Genomic DNA, 24125 nt, shown 5'->3' with positions numbered 1-24125 from the left:
AATAGTTGGTACTCAAGAAATACGGAAAGGAAGTTGGTAAAGTGAACATTGAATTAGGAGTTGGGAGATTTAGATTCTAGTCCAGTAAGTAGCTACCAAATAGTGTCTTTGAACAAATTTCCTGTGAGATCCGGTCTCTTCATCTATAAATGGAGGGGAGGGACTTAGATTACGTTTGTTTCCTATACCCTCTGAATTCCAGACTCTGTTTCTTTAAAAAGAAAAGTATTTACAGGGTCCATAAATATTCATAAAAAAACATACATTTCAAGATAATATTAATTAGGCCAGGTTTCAGCAACCTACGACATCTAACTGTAACAGGTGTTTACTTAAACACAGATGGAAATTGTGGTCCTTTAAGACTGCCAATTTTTCAATAGCAAGGTCCTGATAGGTTTGGATGGATGAGCTGTTTTCTGGTAAGTAGCCATCAGAATACCAGAGAGTGAGCTTAACATGAGATACCCACTGGAGCTCTGTTACCACCGAGATTTCTGGCAGGATATGGGACCAAGTAATTTCCTGGCTTGTTTGCCTTTCCATCTGTCCCATGGACTCCAACCTGCTAAAGGCAGTTTGTGATTACATCTCCCTCTAGTGACTAAAACCTTTGCATCGTGCAGTCTCCTGTGGCACATGAGAAAGAACATTTGGCTAGAAAAATATAAATGAAAAGAGAATATATTCGTCCTTTGATAATTCAAGAAAGATTTTCTCTGTGTTAGTCTGTGAGAGGAGCAAAGTTCATCTTGTGTTTCTCTTTGCATTGAGAGAACTAATAGTCAGCAGCCTTTTTTTTTTTGCCTGTCTGAGAACTAGATAGTCAGGAGTCTACCTCATTGACATAATGAACCAGACCAACCATCAGCCAGTCTCATAAACTTCAGTGAGAAGATACATAAAAATATTAATCTCCCTTCTATTTATTCTATGTAAAATGTTCGCAAAACTTGTTTTGATCAAAACACCCATAGAATAATTTTTTATACTAAGGAACCGAAAATATCAGGAATACAACTTTTCAATTTAGTAATATACATTCATAAGAGAAATTAGTTACTATAGTTTGCCAAGATTAACTCAAAATCAATAGCTGGAGAAATGAGGTAGAGCAGACAAAGGCAGTTCATCTTTTGGGACTTGATTTCTGATAAGAAAGCTGTTAGAAATGGCCCCTTGTGTATTTGTACCACCCCTTCACTGTGATTCAAGGTAAAATATTAAGCAAACAAACAGCTGTTTTGTTTTCTCCATATTTTGTTTGTGATAAGTGTTGTGACTGTCCAGTACCTATCACAGACCAAATAAGGAGAAAATCTCCCATATCTTGGCAATGAACTTGTCTGTGGTCTCAAAAGCAAGGGGCCAAACCAGTGATATCACCTCGAGACTCTAACCTCAGGATGTCTCACCTTTCACATCAAATACCCTAATCCATCTATTCAGCACAACTTCAGGTCAAGGGATTACGATGTCCTGGATCTTTAAGAATTTGCCTTCTCGAACAGATTCATTTCAGGAGCTTTCTCTTCATTAAAACTGTTAGATCTGAAATGGAAGCTAGGAACTGGGCTGTGGGGAAGAAGGGATTTTCACCAGCTCCCTGGGAAGTCCCTCTGGTTTCTACATTCCATCTCTCAGTTCATTTTATGAAGCTCTTAATACAGCTGGTCCTGTAACTTTAGACCAACAAGGTTGGTTTTTTTCACTCTTGACCTTGCAGATGGAAATCAAGGAAGTCTGTGATTTCTATGCAGTTGTGGTCATTGAATTGACCCAGATGTCAGAAACTAATCTGTCAAACTTCTTAATTTTACAGCACAGAAAACTAAGGCCTAGAGTGGATAAGAGTTGAAATCATACAGAAAGAATAGGACTAGAAGCCAGATCTTAGAATTTCAAGGACTGAGTCTTTTGCATCTTGCTATGCTGTTTTTTTTGTTTTCTAAACAGTCCAGAAACCACATTTCCAAATAAACGTAGATTTATTTTTGTCCATTCAAAATAGCCTTTTAAGAAGTTTTCAATATTTTACTAATTCTACTGTTATTCAAAACACATTTAGAATTCCTCTTTGGGCATCATATCTAGTCTATGGTGCATTATTAATGATTTACTTAGCTACCAGGCTATGAGTTCATTAAGAGTCCAGTCTTCAATTTTGCCTGTATCTTCTGCACTTAGCATATAATTGGTACATGGTAGTTCATCACAAATATCTTTTTAATAAAACAGCTCATCACTGTTTATCAGTTGATAAGGTATTTAATTACTAGAAACATCTAATATCACAAGAAAAGATCATAAAATTAGTGGTTGGATTGGATACTCTGCATCATATGACTCAGAGTTCCTCTCTCTCTCAGGCAGAGCTAAAGTAATTTGAGGGAAGCAGCCATGTTTTATGTACCTCAGCATCTCACAGCACCACTGCCAATTCTTGCACAGAAAAACAACTCACATAGATAATCAATATGTGTTTGATGAATAATGGAGCAATTTGGTGGAAACGATGAAGCTGGTGACCCCTTGTTTCCAGGTTTCTGGAACAAGAACATAATGGTAATATTTCTTGGTTGGAACATAAAAGTTAACTTGAGCTACTGCCAAAGTTCTAGCCCTCAACTGGCCCCTTTGAATTATGACCTTGGATAAAAAGGTATGCCATGGACAATAGATTGTACCATGAGCTTACATCTAAATGTCTAGTTGCCAATACTCTCATCCCAGAGAGTTTCTAAAGACAGATCTTTCTCTTTTGCAAAGATCTCATCTTGTTCTTTCAATGCAATATGTACACATCACCAGCAGCACATTAAAGGAGTATGTATAACTATTTTAAGTTCTTTGTTACTTAGTGCTGGTTGTGCTCAGTGTTTGGAATTACATATGTTTATGCTTTCCTGGGAAAAGGCAATGGCAGTACAATGGAGTACAAAAGAGTACTCCAGTACTCTTGCCTGGAAAATCCCATGGACAGAGGAACCTGGTAGGCTGCAGTCCATGGGGTTGCGAAGAGTCGGACATGACTGAACGACTTCACTTTCACTTTTCACTTTCATGCATTAGAGAAGGAAATGGCAACCCACTCCAGTGTTCTTGCCTGGAGAATCCCAGGGACAGGGGAGCCTGGTGGGCTGCCGTCTATGGGGTCACACAGACATGACTGGAGCGGCGCAGCAGCAGCAGCAGCATGCTTTCCTGGGATGTCAAACAATTAACAAATGCCATTTGGGAATAGTGAATCATGGGATATTCTCTGAAAACACAGACACACACACACACACACACACACACACACACACACACACACTCATAATGTTTTATCATTGAATCAGTTAGTGGAAGAGACCAAGAGCTGGTTGCATTTGGTCCTGCCGATATACAAATAAGAATGTTCGATTGAGGAGCAAAGGAACTTTGTCTTACACTTCATTTGGTCCTTCTACTTCCCCTAATCTAAGTCTCCATCTACAGTGGAAGAGTTTGTAATATGTCATTGTAAATGTTCTAGCACATTAAAATAGAGTCCATACGTGGAGCAAGTCAGATGTGAATAAGCAAAGTATCAGGCAGGATAACACTTCTGTTGGACACCTTGCTGGTTACTGTTGTGTTCACTGGATGCCAAAAAGAAAGGTAGATAACTACATCCCTTAACCCAGGCAATGTCCATTTCTCATTCTAATGAAAATTGAGTGAGTGGTCATGGCTCTGATTCTATTCCCATGTGGCTCCTAAGCCCCAGCCAGCAAAGGTTCTATCTTAGGTGCACAAGTGAGATTCAGAGGTCTTTAGCTGCCGATGCTGCTACCCTCTGTGCCCCTCAAGGTCAATTTGGACCTACTCCATTCCCCAGTCACCACATCAGCACAGCCACTCACCACGTCTTTTGTCCCACAGCCCAGGGGATCTGTTGAAGTTTCCAGAAGGGGAAGCATCTCTCTTGTCCCTCACATACCATCTTGTTCATAATCTCATTTGAAGCATGTGAATTCTACCCATCACTGTGAAATTTAAGACTCTCAAAGCTCAAAAACCAAGAGCTAACTCTGGTTTTCTCTTTTATTTCTGCTATGTCATCTCTTCTTTGAGGCAATACAAAGAACGCCTACCTGGATGAATGGAAGAAGAGTCAAAAAGGAAACATTAGGAGTAAAAAGCACATCATGGTGCTTTCAAAATATGATTCACAATAACTTGTATATACACGGAGAGAGAGAAAAAGGGATACAAGTCCAGAGAAATGCCTTCACAATTTGTTATTTTAAGACTATGGAGACAAATAGAGATCACTTCGTTTAATCCTTCCATTTATGGTGATTATAACCAAGATCCAGAGGAAGGAAATGCTTTGTTCAATGTGACAGTGTAAGTTATTGGGGGAAAATGGGATTTTTCAGCTCATTTTCTTACCAGTTTAGTTTATGGAAAAGAATACATACTTTAATGTTAGTCAAATCCATATTTTAATTCATGTCTTAAAAGCTTTTTTAATTAGTATATGAAATAAATTCTGTAATTAATTAGCATGTTTGATCTTCAACAACCATTAAGCATCTCTAAGGACTATCTGTAAGTGGGGAGAATATTAGACTCTATAGACTTCTTACAATTCAACTACAGGTGAAGTATCCAAATTTTTGGCATATAGTACATGCTCAATAATTCATAGCTATGGTTTAAAGTATGATTATATATTGTAACTTTCATATTTATAGTTTTAGATTATCTTATGAACTTGTAGATGAAATCTGCTACTTAGATGTCTAAATAAATAAACATTTATGCTTTTTAGCAAAATAGCATGCTATTCTGAAGGCTATCATATCCCTTAACAGGCAAGGCTAAACCAAAGTACTTCTGAACCTTTATTATTCACTTCCAAAAGTATGCATTCAATTAGAAGCATTGAAATATTTACAAATAGGATTTTCTGACATTTTAGTTCAGACAGTTCAGCCAGTCTGAATATTGCTCAGTTGAAAGATGTAGAATAAGAAAGACAGATTAAAGGTCCAGTTTCCACACAAGAAACTGAGTCTTATAGACAGGAAATGACTTTTCCAAGGTGGCAGAGCTAGTTCTCATAGAGCCAAGCTTAGAATCCAGGTATCTAAACTAGGTCACATTAACCCCTCTGTCCCATTTGTAATTTAAGAGTTAAGAAACATAAATCTCCAACCTAGAAATAATCCAAACTTTTTCTCTGCTTTCATACTACACCTCACATCAGCTATCATATGTACTGTGAATTGCCTTAGATAACTCTTAAGACAACTCCCACCAATTAAAGCGCAGGTTATAAGAGACATATTGTATGTCACTTATATATATATAAGAGACATATATAACCTGAATTTTTTGTCAATGGATTCCTTATTTTCATAAACTATTTTTCTTACCTCCAGTGCTTTCCAAAACTACCTATTACTGCTAAGTTATTTTAAAACTTTTTTTAAACCATTTTTGCTTTATTAAATTCCCACAATTCTATTTCTTTGGCATTTTTTAATTTTTATTTATCCATATGCTCAACTAAGAGAGAAAGAGAAAGAAAATTGGTTGCTTTAACAGAGTTTCAATATATTCCTAAAATAAAGGATATAGACTAATTTTCTCATTACCTCTTTTACTTAAACAAGTTGGAAAGATAAAAATAAACAAATGCAAGAGTGATTCAGGAATAACAAAGGAATTTTATCCAAACAAGCCCAATCACAAAGACACAAAAGTATTAGTTAAACATACAAACCAAATGAAGGACAGTGAGAACTGCCTGTGTCATAGACAAACCTGAAATATGTTCTCAAACTAGTCATGATCAACTTAATAATAGCTAATGTAAGCCCATGCTGCATTATTTTACTAAAGTTTTTTTAATTAAACCTCACCCATTATAATCCATTTAAACAGACTCAAAAATAAAACTCTTAGGATGAGTATTTGGTAAAAGTGTAGTGAAATAACAAGCAAAAATGCCAACAGTGTAACTCAGAAACAGATTTAAACACCATGGACTCAGTTTCTGAGACTCTAAGAGTTGTATCCCATGGTTAAGAAAAAGGGATGTTTTTATAAATAAGAAAGTGCCGTCATCAGCATTTTCAAACATAAAGCATAGTCAAACATCATTATAATAAATGTTATTGATGTGACCCTAAAGAACAGGATTTTCAGGGCAGGAGGGATCTGTGTGGATGATTATTTTTCTGCTTACATCTTCTAATTTGTCAGAATACATTTATGCCCTGCTACTTTAGTCTTACAACATTAACTTCCATGAGTCTCTCCAGTCTCAAAATAACATTAAATCAATAATCTAACTCATCTGTCTTTTGGTATAAATGGTGAAGGAAAAGCTAACAGAATATCTTGGTGGATTGAATGCAATGGTGAGAGAAAGAGAGGTATCAAGAACAACTTTGAAGTAACTAGTCAGAGGGTCTGGAAGGATGGTGTTGCCACCATTTGAGGTGACAGAGCCTGTGGAGGGGGCATCTGCAATACACCCTCCTTCAACAGACAGTTCCCCACCTCATTGATGACAGTTAACAACCAAAGTCAAAGAATTTGAAGGAATCAGAGTTCTGTCCAGTGCATTATCTAGCCCAAGTCCTAGCACACATGCGCTATACTTTGTTGGATTCTATGGCATCAGATTTCTACAAATGGCTGTTCAGATATTTCAATATGAAAAAAGCCTGTTTCTAAAAAGGTCATGTCGAAATAAGGTTATCAGCATAAAGGTGGGCCCCAGTTTTCTAAATTGTATACTCTCTTAATGAGATACTTGCATATCCTAATTATTATTTAATACATTTTTATATATTAGTGGGGAAATGATTTTATATATATTAAATATCATGTATGAAGTAAAACTAGACTTTTAGATACAATGGAAGATAAAGTTCCTGCTAAAATGGAGGATATAGTGATTGAAGGACTAAAGTCAAAGGCAGTTTTAACATATTTTTCTATTAATAATTTTAAGAATGCACGGCTCCTTGCTGTCTGACAAATCCTCTCTCTTAGTAACTGCAGGGGTGCTAAATTATTCATCTTTCCTTTGGGAAGTCAATGGATACCTAAAATGTACAAATAAATAGAAATTACAGTCTGTTATTTAGAATTAAAAAGGTATCTAGCAAAGTAATAGAAAATTAAGATCTATAAACTTGTGAGTCAATGGTGAGAGGAAGTATAATTTTCATAGGAGGGAGTCATTAGATAACGTGTGAGTTGGAGTTTGAGTAGAAAGCAGGTGACACTCTGTTGTTGAAGAAAGCTTAATTAACAGCAATTTAGAAAACTATGGACCATGTTTAGGAAAAAAATGTTAGGGATAATAAAGTACACACATTACATCAAGGGGCAGGTGGAAGAAGCAATTGCCAGTACCTGGCATGATGTATAGCTGCAGGAGCAGGTCCCTTAAGGAGCTGGGGCTGATAGGGTTTATAGCCACAGTTGCTAAGTCATGTCTGACTCTTTTGCCACCCCATGGGCTGCAGTCCACCAGGATCCTTTCCATGTTATTTCTAAGGCAAGAATACTGGAGCAGGTTGCCATTTCCTCCTCCAAGGGATCTTCCAGACCCAGGGATTGAAACCTTGTCTCCTGCATTGGCGGGCTGATTCTTTACCACTGAGCCACCAAGGAAGCCAAATATAATATTACTTAAATACAATGGAGGTTAAGTCTAAGATATTTTTTTTTTAAGTCTAAGATATTTAAAGTATAACTGAAGTAGAATTCAAGGATTTACTGATACCTTTTTTTTTAACCACAGATTTTATTAGCATAGGTGCCTAAGCACATTTTGCCTTGTTTTAAATTTTCTACTTCATGTGACTTTAAAAATTCCCATTTACCATTTATTTATATTATCTGGATTCATAGGTGTTTATTTTATTCTATGCCTATAATCCAACCTTATTATTTATTTGGGTGCTTAAATTGACCCAGATTTGGCCAGTGAGGGGCTTGTCAAGCTAGCATCCCTGTGCTTTTGACATGTACCCACCATTCTAAGAGTATCTCTTTACTTTTCACCATTGCAAAATGTTCCAGGCCCATCATGTGCTTTTCCTGTCCAAGTGCTGGAAATAACCATTCCTTCAAAGATGCCTGGTTTCTTTTAGTGAAGAATTATGTATCAAAACCATGAATTAAGTGATAATTATGCTCATTCAAATAAGGATACCACTGCTCCCAGGCTTCCCAGTTGGTTCAGTGGTGAAGAATCTACCTGCCAATGCAGAAGAAGTGGGTTTGAACTCTAGGTCAGGAAGATACCCTGGAGTAGGAAATGGCAACCCACTTGAGTATTCTTGTCTGAGAAATCCCATGGACAGTGGAGCCTGATGGGCTACAGTTCATGGGGTCACAAAAGAATTGGACATGACTTATTAAGTAAACAGCAACAAGTAAACAACACTGTTCCCAAGTCCTCTTGGTGAATAGTGCAAGGGAATGCACACACATACACACACACACTCATTTTATGCCTATGTTTATTTATATATCTACTAATTATCTGTGTACCTACTTATCTATCTATACTGAAAACAGTGAGTTCACATTTTTATCTTCAATTCTAACCTAACACCATACTTCTACTTATTTTTTCCTTTTCCATATTAGTGACTCCCTTTTCTAACACTTAAGACACTTGGCCCCATGATACTTAATAGTTCTGCTTACTTGATTAACCCCTCATATGTTAAAAAATCTTCCTCACTGCTGACATATTCACCCACCTTCCCCTACCAGGATTCCAATGTTCCATGTTGATCATCCTTCAAAATATAGACTTCTAGAACTAAATTAGGAGAAGCCAAAGCACAAATTAAATAGAACCCCTAGTTTCTTAAGGTGAATTTCATCCACCCTTCTTTTGGGGTTTCCCTGATGGCTCAGCGGGTAAAGAATCTGCCTGCAATACAAAAGACACAGATTCCATCCCTGGGTGGGGAAGATCCCCTGGAGAAGGAAATGGCAACCCACTCCAGTATTCTTGCCTGGAAAATCACGTGGATAGAAGGAGCCTGGTGGGCTACAGTCCATGGAGTCACAGAGTCAGACACCACTTAGAGACTAAGCATACACAAAAGAAGAGCAACCTTGGATTTTCTAAGCTTTGGCTTTTACTGAAGGACAGAATGACCATCACCAGCTTTATTTGGCAAGTCTAATTCCACCCAGAAGCTGAGATGTCAGTTTTCCTTGTCCTAAGGATTCAGATATATAATTCCTTTCTAAACATTATGCATGATTCACTCTGTTTAACTAATGACCTGACAGTAGGTAAAAGACAAGAAGAGACATTGCCGTAGAACAACAGATAACATGAGGCCATGCAAATATATTGAATGTGAACATCTGCTATTCCACACAAAATGAGTTATTTTAGAAGTTTCAAGTTGAATAAGCACCAAAAGCCCCTGAGGAAACAGAAATATCTCCACCCATAATGACCTCTCTTCTTACTACTCTCTGGGACCTTTATCTGTGCTGCTGAACATGAGTTCAGCATAGCTATGGCTGTGCACTGCTGGTGTTATCTGTGCATGGTTCCCGATACCAGGAACAAAATGATTCCCCTCCACTTGTCCTTTGTCCATCTCTGCATTTGTTCATACCCTGATCTCACCCACCATTTCAATCCAAACTCCAGAAATTCAGCCTCAAACCATGTATCTGACCTCAGGTCAGTTCTCCAGGAAACCCCATGGCCTTCAATCCCTCTTTACTTCTGAGGAATCCAGCACAGATTGATGTTTTCTCGGTGAGGCCCAAGACTGAGAATCAAGTGACCTGAATTATCATCTCACCTCACTTCAAGTTTCCATTCCTTAAAGCATAAACAGTTGTGACTCAGCCACTACATCACAGTAAAAACCAAATTGAATGATGTTGCCAAATGGTCTTTATAAGCTTAAATGCTATCCACCTGTGAGGGGTTGAAATTGTCATATTGTTTTTCTCAGTTTATACATTTTGGTTGAACACTGAATTTGGGTTCTTTTGTATTTTGTATTGGGAGGGATATAATAGGATACTTCCTAAACAGAGTGGTTATGAGAACAAAATGAGGAAACACACAGAGCATACGGCACAAGTTTTGGAAACATTACACACTGAATAAAAGGCAGTACTCTTGGTAGTAGTATTGCTTTTATTATTATTATTCCTATTGCTCTAGTCCAGAGAAATCAGTACTTGATCCTAGCCTATTCACAGGGCACAAATGCAATGCTTGGAGGGTGACTCTGCAGATAGATGGTGCAGAAGGCATGGTACTATCACTCATGGTGTGTGGGTTGGAATAGCGAGTGACTAGACTGTTGGTTTCATTTTGGAGTTTTTTGGGGCATGCCATCTGAGATCTTAGTTCCCTGACCTAAGGAACTAAGGTTGATCAAACTCATGCCCCCTTCATTGGGAGTGCAATCAAGCACTGGACTACCAGGCAAGTCCCCTGAATTGCTTGTTTAAGTGGCAGATGCAAAGTAGACCATGGCCCTTGCTTGATTCTAGTACAGGATTACCACTACATAGAGGCTGTGAAACTAAACTTTCTTAGAATCTAGTATCATAGAATGAGGGCCAAGAGTGTACATTTTGAATCAGCACTGATAGTGAACTTGAGCTCCTGGCCCTTCCCCTGTGGATAGAGTTGCTACAGCAAATAATCATTATCCTCTCAGGTAGGGAAAATACTTAGGCTGCTCTTTATTTCAGATCTTAGAATTAGACAAGATCTTAGATCTCTCAAGATTTTGAGAATTAGACAAGATCTTAGAGCTCATTGGGCTTAACCCACTTACTTCCCAGAGGATGAGATTAGGCCCTAAGAGAAGGGACTGTAGCCTGAAGGTTGTACAGGTTATCAGTAGAGAAACTAGACCAAGTTTCCTGATTCTCGGCTAGAGCTTGCTTCCTCTGTACTTCTGCAGTCAGTTACTTTGGCCTCTTTTGGCCTCGACCACCTTGTTGGTTTTCTGAGGCTGAGCACCTGGGTGGTTTCTCATCCGAGTCTTGGACAGCAGTCAAGCAGAAGTGGCTGACTCAGACTGCAGAACACTTACTTGGTGCCTGCGGGGCTGAGATACAGTCCAAAGGAAGGGTGTGTCAGCACGAAAGAGAGGGGAGGAGAGTGGTTTCACCCTGCAGGGCTCCTGCTGCTGAGTTCTGGGACAGGGAGCAGCCTCAATTACTCACTCAACTTAAGATCTGCTTGGCCTCGGTAAGCTGAGCTATGAATTAGAGGGGCATCTCTCAGCATACAAAAAGTGAAAATAGAGATTTACTTTTGCAGGAACACATCCTTATCATTTTTCATGCATTCATTCATTTGTGCAAGAGATGGTCATGTATTACCTACCACGCCAGGAGGTATGCAAATGTTCAGGGACACAAAGTCAAACCGCGTGACCCGCGTTCTCAAAAAGTGAGAGACCACGGTTCAAGAGCCAGAGTCGACACAGTGAGGTATATGCTGTAATGGTAGTGAGCACAGATGTGTGGAAGCTCCAGGAGGACTGTCTTGTGTGTGTTTGTGTTGCACATGTATGTGGTGCTCAAAAAGTTTTCCCTGAAATGATGGTTGAGCTGAATCTTTAAGGATACAGAGGGAGCATAATGTCAGAGGTCTGAGATAGAGTGGCTGTTCTAAGTAATTAATAATTCCATGTGGCCAGAGTACGAAATAAAAATTTAAAAAAGGATTTTTAGAAGATACTTTATTTTTTATTTTATTCAAGTATAATTGACTTACAATATCATGTTAATTTCTGCTACACAGCAAAGTGATACATACATAGCTGCTTCTTGGAAGAAAACCTCTGAAAAACTAGAAAGCATATTAAAAAGCAGAGACACCACTTTGCTGACGATGGTTTGTATAGTCAAAGCTATAGTTTTTCCATTAGTCATGTACAGATGTGACAGTTGGACCATAAAGAAAACTGAAGAATTGATGCTTCCAAACTGTGGTGCTGGAGAAGGCCCTGGAAAGACCTATGGACAGCAAGGAGATCAAACCAGTCAATCCTAAAGGAAATCAATGCTAAATATTCATTGGAAAGATTGAAGCTGAAGCTCCAATACTTTGGCCACCTAATGTGAAGAGCCGAGTCATTGGAAAAGACCTTGATTCTGGAAAAGATTGAGGACAGGAGGAGAAGGGGGTGACAGAGATGAGATGGTTGGATGGCATCACTGACTCACTGGGCATGAGTTTGAGCAAGCTCTGGGAGATAATGAAGAACAGGGAAGCCTAATGTACTGCAGTCCATGGGGTCAGACACGACTTAGCAACTGAACAACAATATAAAAAATATATATATATATATTTATATATATTTTCATATTCTTTTCCATTATGGTTTACCACAGGATATGAATATAGTTCCCTGTGCTATACAACGGAGAAGGCAATGGCACCCCACTCCAGTACTCTTGCCTGGAAAATCCCATGGATGGAGGAGCCTGGTAGGCTGCAGTCCGTGGGGTCGCTAAGAGTCAGACACGACTGAGCAACTTCACTTTCACTTTTCACTTTCATGCATTGGAGAAGGAAATGGCAACCCACTCCAGTATTCTTGCCTGGAGAATCCCAGGGAAGGGGGAGCCTGGTGGGCTGCCGTCTCTGGGGTCGCACAGAGTCGGACACGACTGAAGCCACTTAGCAGCAGCAGCAGCGGTGCTATACAACAGAATTGTATTGTTTGTTCATTCTATATACTTGGAACCACAAATCTGTGCCCTGTGTCTGTGAAGATGCTTGGCACATCACTATCAACTCACTGTAGAAATTTTCCATCTGCCTTTGTTGTTGAGCAAATGGAAGCTCAAGAGACCAGCAACCGATTCTCCCAAGACTCAGGTGATATCAAGCACAAAAACATAATTAGAGTGGACCCTCATTTCTCATATACCTCTTAACCTCAACTTGGAAGGGCATAAAAAATTATCTTCAAGTGTTCCTTAATATAGAGACTGAGTAGTAGTTTGGAACTGAGATCTGAATTTCTCTTGTGAATCATGGCATGCATGTTGGTTCAGTTCAGTTCAGTTGCTCAGTCACATCCAACTCTTTGCAACCCCATGGACTGCAGCACACCAGGCCTCCCTGTCCATCACCAACTCCCAGAGTTTACTCAAACTCAGGTCCATTGAATCAGTGACGCCATCCAACTCTCTCATCCTCTGTTGTTCCCTTCTCCTCCCACCTTCTATCTTTCCCAGGATGAGGGTCTTTTCAACCGAGTCAGCTCTTTGCATCAGGTGGCCAAAGTATTGGAGTTTCAGCTTCAACATCAGTCCTTCCAATGAATATTCAGACTGATTTCCTTTAGGATGGACTGGTTGGATTTTCTTGCAGTCCAAGGGACTCTCAGGAGTCTTCTCCAACACCACAGTTCAAAAGCATCAATTCTTCCGCACTCAGCTTTCTTTATGGTCCAATTCTCATATCCATACATGACTACTGGAAAAACATGTTGGTTAGGGATGCAGGTTTATTTCACAAAATCTACTTCATCTATAATGCACCAATGTGAGTTGGTGCTCAATCACTCAGTCGTGTCTGACTCTTTGCGATCCCATGGACTGTAGCCCACCAGGCTCCTCTGTCCATGGGATTCTCCAGGCAAGGGTCCTGGAGGGGAGTGCCATTTCCTACTCTAGGGGATCCTCCGTACCAAGGACTGAACCTGCATCTCCTGCATTAGCAGGCAGATTCTTTTCCACTGTACCACCTAGGAAGCCCATAATGCACCTATAACACTGTATGAAATACAACCAACTTTGTGTGAGAAGACGGATTTTAATCTGGATTACTTGGAAAATCTCACTCCTACCTTCCCGAAGCAGAAGCTGAAGACTCCAAGGGTCCAGGAGGGCAGGGAGTGAGAACACAAAGGGATAAATGACCACAGGACATCAGGGACCTGCAAAACGTGGAACAGAACGTCTTTTCCAGAACAAATACCAGGGGATATATCTCAATCCTGCAGTATCCATGACATCCTGTCCTTCTTCAGGAAACCCTTCCTTCCATCGTAGCACATGATGTGAAAGGCCATGTTTTTCTCCTCTCTGATGTCCCTTAGATCCTTTCCTTTCCTTCTGAAATAAGCATCTGAAAATTTGGAAGTGTCATAAATGGCACTTTTTGTGTGTGTGTGCTAGAAACCATAGGAAATTAAGGAATTTTTAAAACCTTGTGTGCCCTTTATAGTTTCTTTTCAAGTACACCCTTTGAAGAAAGTCAAATGTATATGATCAGACCCACCTTTCTCATAAAGGGATGAGGAATTCTTTGGCTAACAATCTTGAACCATGAATTTTCAGATGTTCAAGCTGGTTTTAGAAAAGGCAGGGGAACCAGAGATCAAATTGCCAACATCCACTGGATCATCGAAAAAACAAGAGAGTTCCAAAAAGGTGAAAGGTGAAAGTGAAGTCGCTCAATCGTGTCTGACTCTTTGAGACCCCAAGGACTGTAACCTACCAGTCTTCTACATCCATGTTATTTTCCACGCAAGAGTACTGGAGTGGGGTGCCATTTCCTTCTCCAGGTTATCTTCCCAACCCAGGGATCAAACCCGGGTCTCGTGCATTGCAGGCAGGGCAGACACTTTACCCTCTGAGCCACCAAGAGAGTTCCAGAAAAACATCTATTTCTGCTTTATTGACTATGCTAAAGCCTTTGACTGTGTGGATCACAATAAACTGTGGAAAATTCTGAAAGAGATGGGAATACCAGACCACCTGACCTGCCTCTTGAGAAATTTGTATGCAGGTCAGGAAGCAACAGTTAGAACTGGACATGGAACAACAGACTGGTTCCAAATAGGAAAAGGAGTACGTCAAGGCTGTATATTGTCCCCCTGCTTATTTAACTTATATGCAGAGTACATCATAAGAAACGCTGGGCTGGAAGAAGTACAAGCTGGAATCAAGATTGCCAGGAGAAATCTCAATAACCTCAGATATGCAGATGACACCACCCTTATGGCAGAAAGTGAAGAGGAACTCAAAAGCCTCTTGATGAAATTGAGAGGAGAGTGAAAAAGTTGGCTTAAAGCTCAACATTCAGAAAACTAAGATCATGGCATCGGGTCCCATCACTTCATGGGAAATAAAAGAGGAAACAGTGGAAACAGTGTCAGACTTTATTTTGGGGGGCTTCAAAATCACTGCAGATGGTGACTGCAGCCATGAAATTAAAAGATGCTTACTCCTTGGAAGGAAAGTTATGACCAGCCTAGACAGCATATTCAAAAGCAGAGACATTACTTGCCAAAAAAGTTCCATCTAGTCAAGGGTATGGTTTTTCCAGTAGTCATGTATGGATGTGACAGTTGAACTATAAAGAAAGTAGAATGCAGAAGAATTGATGCTTTTGAACTGTAGTGTTGGAGAAGACTCTTGAGAGTCCCTTGGACTGCAAGGAAATTCAACCACTCCATCCTAAAGGAGATCAGTCCTGGGTGTTCTTTGGAAGGACTGATGTTGAAACTGAAGCTCCAATATTTTGGCCAACTGATGCGAAGAGCTGACTCATTTGAATAGACACTGATGCTGGGAAAGATTGAAGGCAGGGGGAAAGGGGATGACAGAGGCTGAGATAGTTGGATGGCATCACTGACTCAATGGACATGAGTTTGGGTAAACCCCAGGAGTTGGTGATGGACAGGGAGGCCTGGCGTGCTGCGGGTCGCAGAGAGTCGGACACGACTAAGCAACTGAACTGATCTAAACTTGGGCCAGTCTTTTAGTGCTCATAACACAAATCCTTGGGAGAGTTTGTTTCATCTTTACTTTGAACTTCCTAAAAACAAAAAACAGAGGAAGGGAGAGTCAGCCTATGGGGGCCTCTGTGTGTCTGTATTCCCCAGGCATCCTGTCACCATAGTCCTGGATACCCAGGAAGAGAGAAAGGTGCAAGTTGGAGAAAATAGAATAAAACACATTGGCAGACCCTGATACTGTCCTTTCACCAATTTTATCTTCCTACTCGAACAGTGACAAAAACAAATATTTACGTTAAGGCTTTAGTATTTCCCAAAAATGTTTAAACCCTTGAAAAATTAAAATACACTTCTTTCAGTGTGAATTATGGACTGAGTTAATAGAAATACTAAAAGGAATTCAGAAATTATTCAGTTCAACTTACTCTATGAATGAGAAAACCGAGGCACACAGAGAGTACCCAGTTTGTTCAGGTTCACAAAGGGGACCAGAGGCAGTTAACAGAACACTTTCAAAATGTCATCTGTTATTCATGAAACTCGGGGTTTGCCCCAGATCAGCTTGGTTAAAGCGATTTGCCTAAAGCCACATAGTTAATATGAAAGCTGTGAACAGACCCCAGATTTCCTAGATTCCAATTCTAGTGCTTATATGGCTCTATAAAGATGACCTGTGGGATTCCCCAAGAAACATTTGACCCGTGCAATAGGTTAAGAACTTAAAAATAAATGATCACTTTTGGGTAATCCCAAATAACAAAATAAGAAAGCCCCAAAGTAGAAACTGTAAACAGAACTCTTCTCAGAATGAGTATTAAATAAGCCACCTGCTTTTTTTTTTTAAGATAATATTTTACATGGCCCATCACATAGTATTTCAGAATACTTAGAATTTCTATGGGCTTCCCAGATGGCACTAGTGGTAAAGAACTGACCAATACAAGAGACATAAGAGACATGGGTTCGATCCCTGAGTTGGGAAGAGCCCCTGGAGGAGGACATGGCAACACATTCTAGTATTCTTGCCTGGAGAATCCCAGAGACAGAGAATAAAGTTTTCATTTGAAGAGAATTCCCACAAAACTTAACTCTCATTTAGTTTCACCTTTCCTTGGAACAAATTGTTGTTATTATTACTATTACTATCTCCTCTTTGGAGACAAGAAACTGAAGCCCACAGTCTCAAAGACAACAAATGAAAACGTAAACCTAGGTGTTCTGATCCTAAATTCAGTAGGTTAAATATTACTTCTGGCTCATTTCAAACCATTTCTTAAGGAAAAGAACCCGCTTATCAATACAGGAGACAAAGATGAGGGTTTAATCCCTGGGTCAGGAAGATCCCCTTAAGGAGTATATGGCAAACCACTCTGGTATTCTTGCCTGGAGAATCCCATGGACAGAGGAGCCTGGGGAGCTACAGTCCATGAAATAGCAGAGTTGGACATGACTGAATCAACTTAGCATGCACACATGCAAGCATATGTAATAATTAAAATTCACAATCAGAACAGTTTTATCTTCCTGGATCAAATGGTGAGTCTGATAGCAATTCATTTTTATGTAGCCTGAAAAATAGATTGCCAGTGCTAAATATTGTAGTTTGTTTCAACCATTGTGCCTCAGAACTAGGCTAAGTTGTTTGTGAAGGTTAACATTTAATTCCATTCTGGAACTGCTCTTAAAATCATGGAAGCCAGAATAAAACAGATTTTAACCATCATCAGACAGCAGCAAAAAACAAAGCAAACAATATTTACAAATAAAATTTAACTTTTATATAAAACAGTATCAGCTTATATTTTAAAACTTATTTCCTAAAGGGAAAATTGTATTTCTGTCAGTAACTTAAAAAAATAATTATTTTTCCTTCTTAGGATGTTATTTGCAATAACAGAGAGCCAGTCAAAAGTAATTTAATCAGTAAAGAGTTTTCTATCTCATATAAGAAGCTGTGAGGTCAGTAATTCCAGTAAATCCTAGTAGTTCTATGGAATAAAACCATGATAATCTCACATCACTAACAACACTGCCATTAAACAGACCTAGAAGTGAAGTTAATAGAAAATGGTCAATAATATGATATATTGCAGTTAATTTAATGTTTTAAATTGTGAAACATATATATGGTAATAAGATATTAGTTTTTTTTATATCTTTATTAATGTACATGTTATGAAATGTCAATAGCTCATCAGCTTTCTGAAATTAAAAATTAAACTTCCAAAAATTTTAAGTGTAATAGCAAGTATCTTAATATTGATAAAAAAGAATATGATGGATACAATTTAGAACTTTACTTTTTTAATAGAAAGAGCATTAATTAGTGATATTTATTTACATTAGGATTATTTTAAATCCTTAATCTACATACACAGACAGTGTAACCTGTGCTGAAATTTCTAAGTGTAACTTTTTCTTAAACCAGGAAAATGATTCAGCTCAGTTCAGTCCCTCACTAGGGTCTGACTCTTTGCCACCCCATGGACTGCAGGACGCCAGGCTACCCTGTCCATCAACAACTCCTGGAACTCACTCAAACCTATGTCCATGCCATCCAACCATCTCATCCTCTGTCGTCCCCTGCTACTCCCGTCCTCAATCTTTCCCAGCAAGAGAGTCTTTTCCAATGAGTCATTTCTTTGCACCAGATGGCCAAAGTATTAGACTTTCACCTTCAGCATCAGTCCTTCCAGTGAATATTCAGGACTGATTTCCTTTAGGATGGACTGGTTGGATCATGTTGCAGTCCAAGGGACTCTCAAGAGTCTTCTCCAACACCACAGTTCAAAAGCATCAATTCTTTAGCGCTCAGCTTTCTTTATAGTCCAATTCTCACATCCATACATGGCTACTGGAAAAATCATAACTTTGACTAGATGGACCTTTGTTGGCAAAGTAATGTCTTTGTTTTTTAGCATGCTGTCTAGGTTGGTCATAGCTCTTCTTCCAAGGAGAAAATGTCTTTTAGTTTCATGGCTGCAGTCACCATCTGCAGTGATTCTGGAGCCCCCCAAAATAAAGTCTCTCACTGGTTCCATTGTTCCCCCATCTATTTTCCATGAAGTGATGGGACTGGATGCCATGATCTTAGCTTTTTGAATGTTGAGTTTTAAGCCAACATTTTCACTCTCCTCTTTCACTTTCATCAAGAGGCTCTTTAGTTCTTCATCACTTTCTGCCACAAGGGTGGTGTCACCTGCAAATCTGAGGTTATTGATATATCTCCCGGCAATCTTGATTCCTGCTTGTACTTCATCCAGCCCGGCATTTTGCATGATGTACTCTGCACACAAGTTAAGTAAGCAGGGTGACAATATATAGCCTTGATGTACTCCTTTCCGGATTTGGAACCAGTCTGTTGTTCCATTTCCAGTTGTAAGTGTTGCTTCTTGACCTGCGTACAGTTTCTCAGGAGGCAGGTCAGGTGGTCTGGTATTCCCATCTCTTTCAGAATTGTCCACAGTTTATTGTGATCCACACAGTCAAAGGCTTTGGCATAGTCTATAAAGCAGAAGTCGATGCTTTCCTGGAACTTTCTTGCTTTTTAAATGATCCAATGGATGCTGGTAATTTGATCTTTGGTTCCTCTGCCTTTTCTAAATCCAGCTTGAACATCTGGAAGTTCACCATTCATGTACTGTTGAAACCTGGCTTGGAGAATTTTGAGCATTACTTTACTAGCGTGTGAGATAAGTGCAATTGTGCAGTACTTTGAACATTCTTTGGCACTGCCTTCCTTTGAGATTGGAATGAAAACTGATCTTTTCTAGTCCTGTGCCCACTGCTGAGTTTTCCAAATTTACTGCCATATTGAGTGCAACACTTTCACAGCATCATCTTTTAGGATTTGAAATAGCTCAACTGGAATTCCATCACCTCTACTAGCTTTGTTCGTAGTGATTCTTAGTAAGGCCTACTTGACTTCACATTCCAGGATGTCTGGCTCTAGGTGAGTGATCACACCATCATGGTTATCTGGGTCATGAAGATCTTTTTTGCATAGTTTTTTTTGTGTATTCTTGCCACCTCTTTTTAATATCTTCTGCTTCTGTTAGGTCCATACCATTTCTGTCCTTTATTGTGATCATCTTTGCATAGAATATTCTCTTGGTGTTTCTAATTTTCTTGAAGAGATCTCTAGTCTTTCCCATTCTATTGTTTTCCTCTATTTCTTTGCACTGATCACTGAAGAAGGCTTTCTTATCTCTCCTTGCTATTCTTTGGAACTCTGCATTCAGATAGGTGTATCTTTCCTTTTCTTTTTTGCCTTTTGCTTCTCTTCTTTTCTCAGCTGTTTGTAAGGCCTCCTCAGACAACCATTTTACCTCTTTGCATTTCTTTTTCTTGGGGATGGTCTTGATCCCTGCCTCCTATACAATGTCATGAACCTCCATCCATTGGTCTTCGGCACCCTATCAGATCTAATCCCTTGACTCTATTTCTCACTTCCACTGTATAATCATAAGGGATTTGATTTAGGTCATACCTGAATGGTCTAGTGGTTTTCCCTACTTTCTTTAATTTAAGTCTGAATTTGGCAATAAGGAGTTCATGATCTGAGCCACAGTCAGCTCCTGGTGTTGTTTTTGCTGACTCTATAGAGCTTCTCTGTCTTTGGCTGCAAAGAATATATCAATCTGATTTCGGTGTTGACCATCTGGTGATGTCCATGTGTAGAGTCTTCTCTTGTGTTGTTGAAAGAGGATGTTTGCTATGACCAGTGCGTTCTCTTGGAAAAAGCTCTGTTAGCCTTTGCCCTGCTTCATTTTGTACTCCAAGGCCAAATTTGCCTGTTACTCTCTTGACTTTCTACTTTTGCATTCCAGTCCCCTATAATGAAAAGGACATCTTTGGGGTGTTTTAGAAGGTCTTGTAGGTCTTCATAGCACTGTTCAACTTCAGCTTCTTCAGCATTACTGGTTGGGGCAGAGACTCGGATTACTCTGATATTGAATTTGTGCCTTGGAAATGAACAGAGATCATTCTGTCATTTTTGAGATTGTATCCAAGTACTACCTTTTGGACTCTTGTTGACTATGATGGCTACTCTATTTCTTGTAAGGGATTCTTGCCCCCAGTAGTAGATATAATGGTCATCAGAGTTAAATTCACCCATTCCAGTCCATTTTAGTTTGCTGATTTCTAAAATTTCCATGTTCGCTCTTGCCATCTCCTGTTTGACCACTTCCGATTTACCTTAATTCACAGACCTAACATTCCAGGTTCCTATGCGATATTGTTCTTTACAGCATCAGACTTTACTTCCATCACCAGTCACATCCACAACTGGGTGTTGTTTTTGCTTTGGCTCCATCTCTTTATTCTTTTTGAGTTATTTCTCCACTGTTCTCCAGTAGCATATTGGGCACCTACTGACCTGAGGAATTCCTCTTTCCGTGTCCTATCTTTTTGCCTGTTCATACTGTTCAGGGGGTTCTCAAGGCAAGAAAACTGAAGTGGTTTGCCATTTCCTTCTCCAGTGGACCACGTTTTGTCAGAATTCTCCACCATGACTGTCGGTCGTGGGTGGCCCTACACGGTATGGCTCATAGATTCATTGAGTTAGACAAGGTTGTGGTCCATGTGATCAGTTTGATTAGTTTTCTGCAATTGTGGTTTTCATTCTGTCTGCCCTCTGATGGATAAGGATAAGAGGCTTATGGAAACTTCCTGTTGGGAGAGACTGACTGAGGGGGAAACTGGATCTTGTTCTGATGGGTGGGGCCATGCTCAGTAAATCTTCAATCCAATTTTCTGTTGATGGGCGGTGCTGTGAGTGACCTCCTTCAAAAGGAGGTCTCACTCAGTGCCCCCAACCCTGCAGCAGGCCTTGGCTGACCCATTCCTCCAGTGGAGACTCCTGGACACTCACAGGCAAGTCTGGGTCAGCCTCTTGTGAGGTCACTTCTCCTTTCTCCTGGGTCCTGGTGTGCACAAGGTTTTGCTTGTACCCTCCAATAGCCTGTTATCCCAGTCCTCTGTAAGTTATGGCAGCTCTATAATGGGGTTGATATAGACTTCCTCCAAGAGGGCCTATGCCATTCCAAGGTCTGCTGCACCTAGAGCCCCTGCCCATGTGTCAGGCCACTGCTGACCTGTGCCTGCACAGGAGACAATCAAACACTCAAAGGCAGGTCTAGCTCAGTCTCTGTGGGATCATATGGTGGAGGAGAAGGAGGTAAGCTCATCTTCTCCTGTGAGAACTCCAAAATTACAACTCACTGCTGAACAACTGTTTACAGGAGAATGCTGGACCCCACCAAAGAAGGATACCCCACGTCCAAGGGCAAAGAAGAAGCCCCCAGAAAGATCGTAGGAGGCATGAGATTGCATTTAGAATCGTACTGCATACCTGCCAGAGACTCAGAAGGCTCAAACAAAACCTTGTGTGTACCAGGAGACCCCGCAGAGGAAAATGATTATGTTCCCAAATTAAAAAGACACTGAGTGAAGTTAATCAAATCTGAACATATATCTACCTCCTTCTAATTTTTACATTTTTAAAAATCACTAAATGTATGTATGTATATGCAAAATTATAAATAATAATTATGTATCAAGTACTTGACATTATGCATTAAGTATCTATTATTAGCATATATGAATTTTGAATCAATGTTAATGAGTTACAGTGCTGAAAACAAGGAAGATTCACATCCATTTAACTAAAATTATACTAGATCTTTGTCATATGTATATATATATGACACATACACACACACACATGTAGAGGATTTGATTCCTGAGAAAAGTCACAGATCAGTACACTTAAAAGGGAGCACTGCTATAAAAGGTAAAACTGGCTTTGGATATGTGTTTGCCAAGTTTGAAGGTAATAGATCCTTAAGAAGGGAAGTCTTTGGGAGAAAACTTCAAGGTAATACGCAAAGAGATCTCCTCTTAACATCTCTCACTCCCCAGGAAATAAACAATAGAGAAAAACGTGCTTTTGCTTAGTAAAATCAGTAACCATGAACACTTAAACCTGAGACACAAGGTAGGACCATGGATGGTTGGTTACTTTTAAAAAGAAGAGGAAATTTTCATATTTTCAAGGCCAGTTGTTGGTGTAACCTTACAAACAGCACATTTTTTCACTCTTTTACAATTTTGATGACAGACTGGAAAACACATAAATTATAGTCTCAAAAGATGAAATATTCTTAGACTTCCTTGGTGGAACAGCAGATAGGAACCCACTTGCCAATGCAGGAGACACAGGTTTGATTCCTGGTCTGAGGGGATTCCACATGCCATGGAGCAGCTTAGCCCATGTGCCACAGCTACTGAGCTTGTGCATCACAGTTACTGGAACCCATGCACCTAGAGCCTATGCTCCGCAGCAAGAGAAGCCACCGCCGTGAGAAGCCAGGTCCCCACAAGGAAAAGTAGCCCCCACTAGCCACAACTAGAGAAAGCCCATGCAGCAACGAAGACCCAGCTCAACCAAAAGTAAATAAAGAAGTAATTTTTAAAGGATTAAACATTCTCAAATACAAAGAGGGAGAAACAAATCAGAATCGTCAATATTTGAGGAAAATCAATAATGAGGGATAAAGATGGTCACCAATGTCAATAAACATGAGAAGTGACACTTAAGGAAACAGAGTTCCTAGTTCAAAAAGATACCCTGAAAATTATAATTAATACCTTCAGAGTAATGAGAGTTTACCATATTACGAATGTGAAATGTGATGACCAAAATTAAAACCACAGTAAATTCTTTTCTCACAGTAAGCTAAGTGAATAGTAAAATAGCTATAAGTGGGGATAAATCTGATAAATTCTTCCAAAAACAGGGGAAATGTCAATGATAAAGTATATAAAAAAGTTAAGAGAAAAAGAGAATATGCAAACTTTAATAATCATCTCAAAGAAACTTAGAGACAATGGAAGTAATAATTTGATAAAAACACTGTCATGGCTATTGTTATATAGCTTTTTTATTTTTTATATATGGCTAATATAAATTCTCATAACTGAAGACATAATTCTTTATATTGAAGAGTCTACCAATCATTAAGCAGGGTGAAGAAACAAGTCCACAATTTAGACACATTAAAATGAAGTATGGTGGCGGGGGGGACTTTAAATCTTTGAGAGAGAAGAAATATAGTTTAGAAACAAGAATAAAATTATCAATCCTAGACACTAGAATTGAGTAACATCTTTACAATATGAGAAAAAGTTATTTTGATCTTCTAATTTGATAACCAACTATTACTTAAGTGTAAGGACAAAATAAATTCACTTTCAGCATGTAAGAATTTGGAGAGTTTACCATCACATAACTTCTCTTAAAAGAATTATTGATTGATGTGCTCCACAAAATAAAAGCTGAAAACGAGAGGAAGA

General features: G+C 39.3%; 1 protein-coding gene across 9 annotated transcripts in view; it reads right to left on the bottom strand.

Annotated features, from left to right (window-relative positions):
- Positions 1–24125, bottom strand: part of TPRG1 (tumor protein p63 regulated 1) — a 373176-nt gene that overhangs the window by 34098 nt on the left and 314953 nt on the right. For 8 of the 9 annotated variants that reach the window (XM_086399009.1, XM_086399037.1, XM_086398996.1 and 5 more), the window contains 2 exons: positions 13872–13961; positions 11736–12027 (listed from right to left, as the gene is read on the bottom strand). In XM_086399009.1, coding sequence (XP_086255135.1) covers positions 11782–12027; positions 13872–13961 — 336 coding nt within the window. In that variant the 3' untranslated portion in view covers positions 11736–11781. Of the gene's footprint in view, positions 1–11735; positions 12028–13871; positions 13962–24125 lie in introns of those variants that run through there. The other variant, XM_086399005.1, reaches the window with a different exon arrangement.

Source organism: Bos grunniens, chromosome 1, assembly GCF_055505025.1.
Source record: "Bos grunniens cultivar Pamir isolate PY7600 chromosome 1, Bosgru_T2T1.0, whole genome shotgun sequence".
Lineage (NCBI taxonomy): Eukaryota > Metazoa > Chordata > Mammalia > Artiodactyla > Bovidae > Bos > Bos grunniens.
The sequence above is the reverse complement of the archived record's forward strand: the minus strand, read 5'-3'. Positions and strand labels throughout refer to the sequence as shown.